Below are 1,828 nucleotides of genomic sequence, written 5' to 3' on the forward strand. Positions count from 1 at the left end.
AAACACATTTATCATAATCACTTTTTCAGGTTGTGTGTGTGTGCGTTTGTGTGTGTGTGTGTGTCACAGGCGATGGCAGAAAGAAGCTGACTGATATTTGAGAATTGGTGTTTTGGAATTCTTCAGACTGCTGCAGGGGGGAAACACACACACACACACACACAAAGAGGGGCCTCCCTTTGTATTGTAACTGTATAGGTTTGCTTATGACCCTCCTCCTCTGCCCTGATTGGCTGCAGCTTGAGTCATAACCTAAACCTCCTCAGTGTGGATCGGACGCTTGGTGAGGACGGAGCAAATCCATTTAAGCAGGAGAGACAGACCGACATAGAGAGACAGACAGATGAGTTCTGAATTCCCAGAGAGTATGAGTTGTTAGTATAACTTTTATGATTAGCGTGGATTCTTTAGTGAAGTTTTGATTTGACATCATGGTGCTGCTGGCGTTGCTTCTGCTTCTGAGTCTGAGTCTCGTCTCTGAGGTTCGTTCTTCTGTCTCATCACTAATAACCATCCAGTACCGCCTTCAGGAGGAGCAGCCGGCTGGAACTCAGGTGGGCCGCCTGCTAGACGACCTGCGGCAGAGGGGCGCCGATTGTTCTCTGGGGGATTTCAAGCTGGTGGAGCACAGCCAGGCCCTTCCCTTCTCAGTCAGCACTCGGGACGGAGTTATCACCACGCAGGGCCGCTTGGACAGAGAGAAGCTGTGCCGCAGCTTGGACCTGTGCGAGCTGGCGTTCAGCATCCTCTACAGGAGAGGCGGAGCGGTCAGCTTCCTGTGGGTCCGTGTGGAGGTGATTGACCTTAATGACAACAGTCCCAGCTTCCCGAGCGCTCTGCAGGAAGTAGAGATCTCAGAGACGGCCAGCCTCAGGATGCGAATCCCCCTGGACCAGGCTGTGGACCTGGATGCCGGGCCTAACAGCCTGCAGACCTATTCGCTGTCCGTCAACAAACACTTTGATTTGGAAGTGATAACTGCTCCGGGTGGGGCCAAAGTGGCTGAACTGGTGGTGATCAAAGAGTTGGACAGGGAGGTTCAGGCCTTCTTCAACCTCACCCTGCTGGCCTGGGATAAAGGAAACCCCCAAAGATCTGGCAGCACATTAGTGCATGTTACCATTCTGGATTCCAATGATAACAGCCCCGTGTTTGAGGACAGCAGTCCCACTGTGTATCTACCTGAGGACACCACACAGGGGACCACTGTCATCAATCTGAAGGCCACAGACCCGGACCAGGGGGCCAATGGGGAGGTGGAGTACTCTCTTGGCAAGCACACATGGCCTGAAGTCCAGAGGCTCTTCTCTGTAGAGCCACAGACCGGTTCAGTGCTGCTCACAGGGCCTCTGGACTATGAGGCTCAGCCCTTTTATGAAGTGGTCATTCAGGCCTGTGACCATGGGCCAAATGCAATCCCTTCTCACTGCAAACTACACATCAAACTGAGAGATGTCAACGATAACGCACCGTTGATTCACACGACATGGAATCCTCCCACTTCACCTGTGGCCACTGTGCTGGAAGGTGCAGCACAGGACACCTTCATCGCCTTGGTGATGGTCTCTGATGCAGATTCAGGAGACAACGGGCGGGTGAGTGCACACATTCAGCCCCACTCTGGCCCTTTCAGCCTAAAACACATTCACGGTGACAATTACATGATCGTAACCAACGGCAGCCTGGATCGAGAGAGAGTGATGCAGTATAACATCACACTCTATGCTCAGGATTATGGAGAGCCCCCTCTGTCCTGCTCTCAACACTTAGCTGTACAAGTCGTTGATGAGAATGACAACCCTCCCGTGTTCTCTACGTCTCTCTACGA

General features: G+C 52.5%; 1 protein-coding gene across 1 annotated transcript in view; it reads left to right on the forward strand.

The window, feature by feature from the left end:
* The first annotated feature begins 279 nt into the window (after nucleotides 1-279).
* The window catches only part of pcdh12 (protocadherin 12), a 6,715-nt gene continuing 5,166 nt past the window's right edge, over nucleotides 280-1,828 (forward strand). Inside the window, exon 1 of the mRNA XM_076138941.1 lies at nucleotides 280-1,828. This exon is cut by the window's right edge and continues 1,438 nt beyond it. Coding sequence (XP_075995056.1) covers nucleotides 432-1,828 — 1,397 coding nt within the window. The 5' untranslated portion in view covers nucleotides 280-431.

The sequence above is a fragment of the Genypterus blacodes genome, unplaced genomic scaffold, assembly GCF_046128005.1.
Source record: "Genypterus blacodes isolate CSIRO-AG114 ecotype Tasmania unplaced genomic scaffold, CSIRO-AGI_Gbla_v1 ptg000420l_1, whole genome shotgun sequence".
NCBI classification, from domain to species: domain Eukaryota; kingdom Metazoa; phylum Chordata; class Actinopteri; order Ophidiiformes; family Ophidiidae; genus Genypterus; species Genypterus blacodes.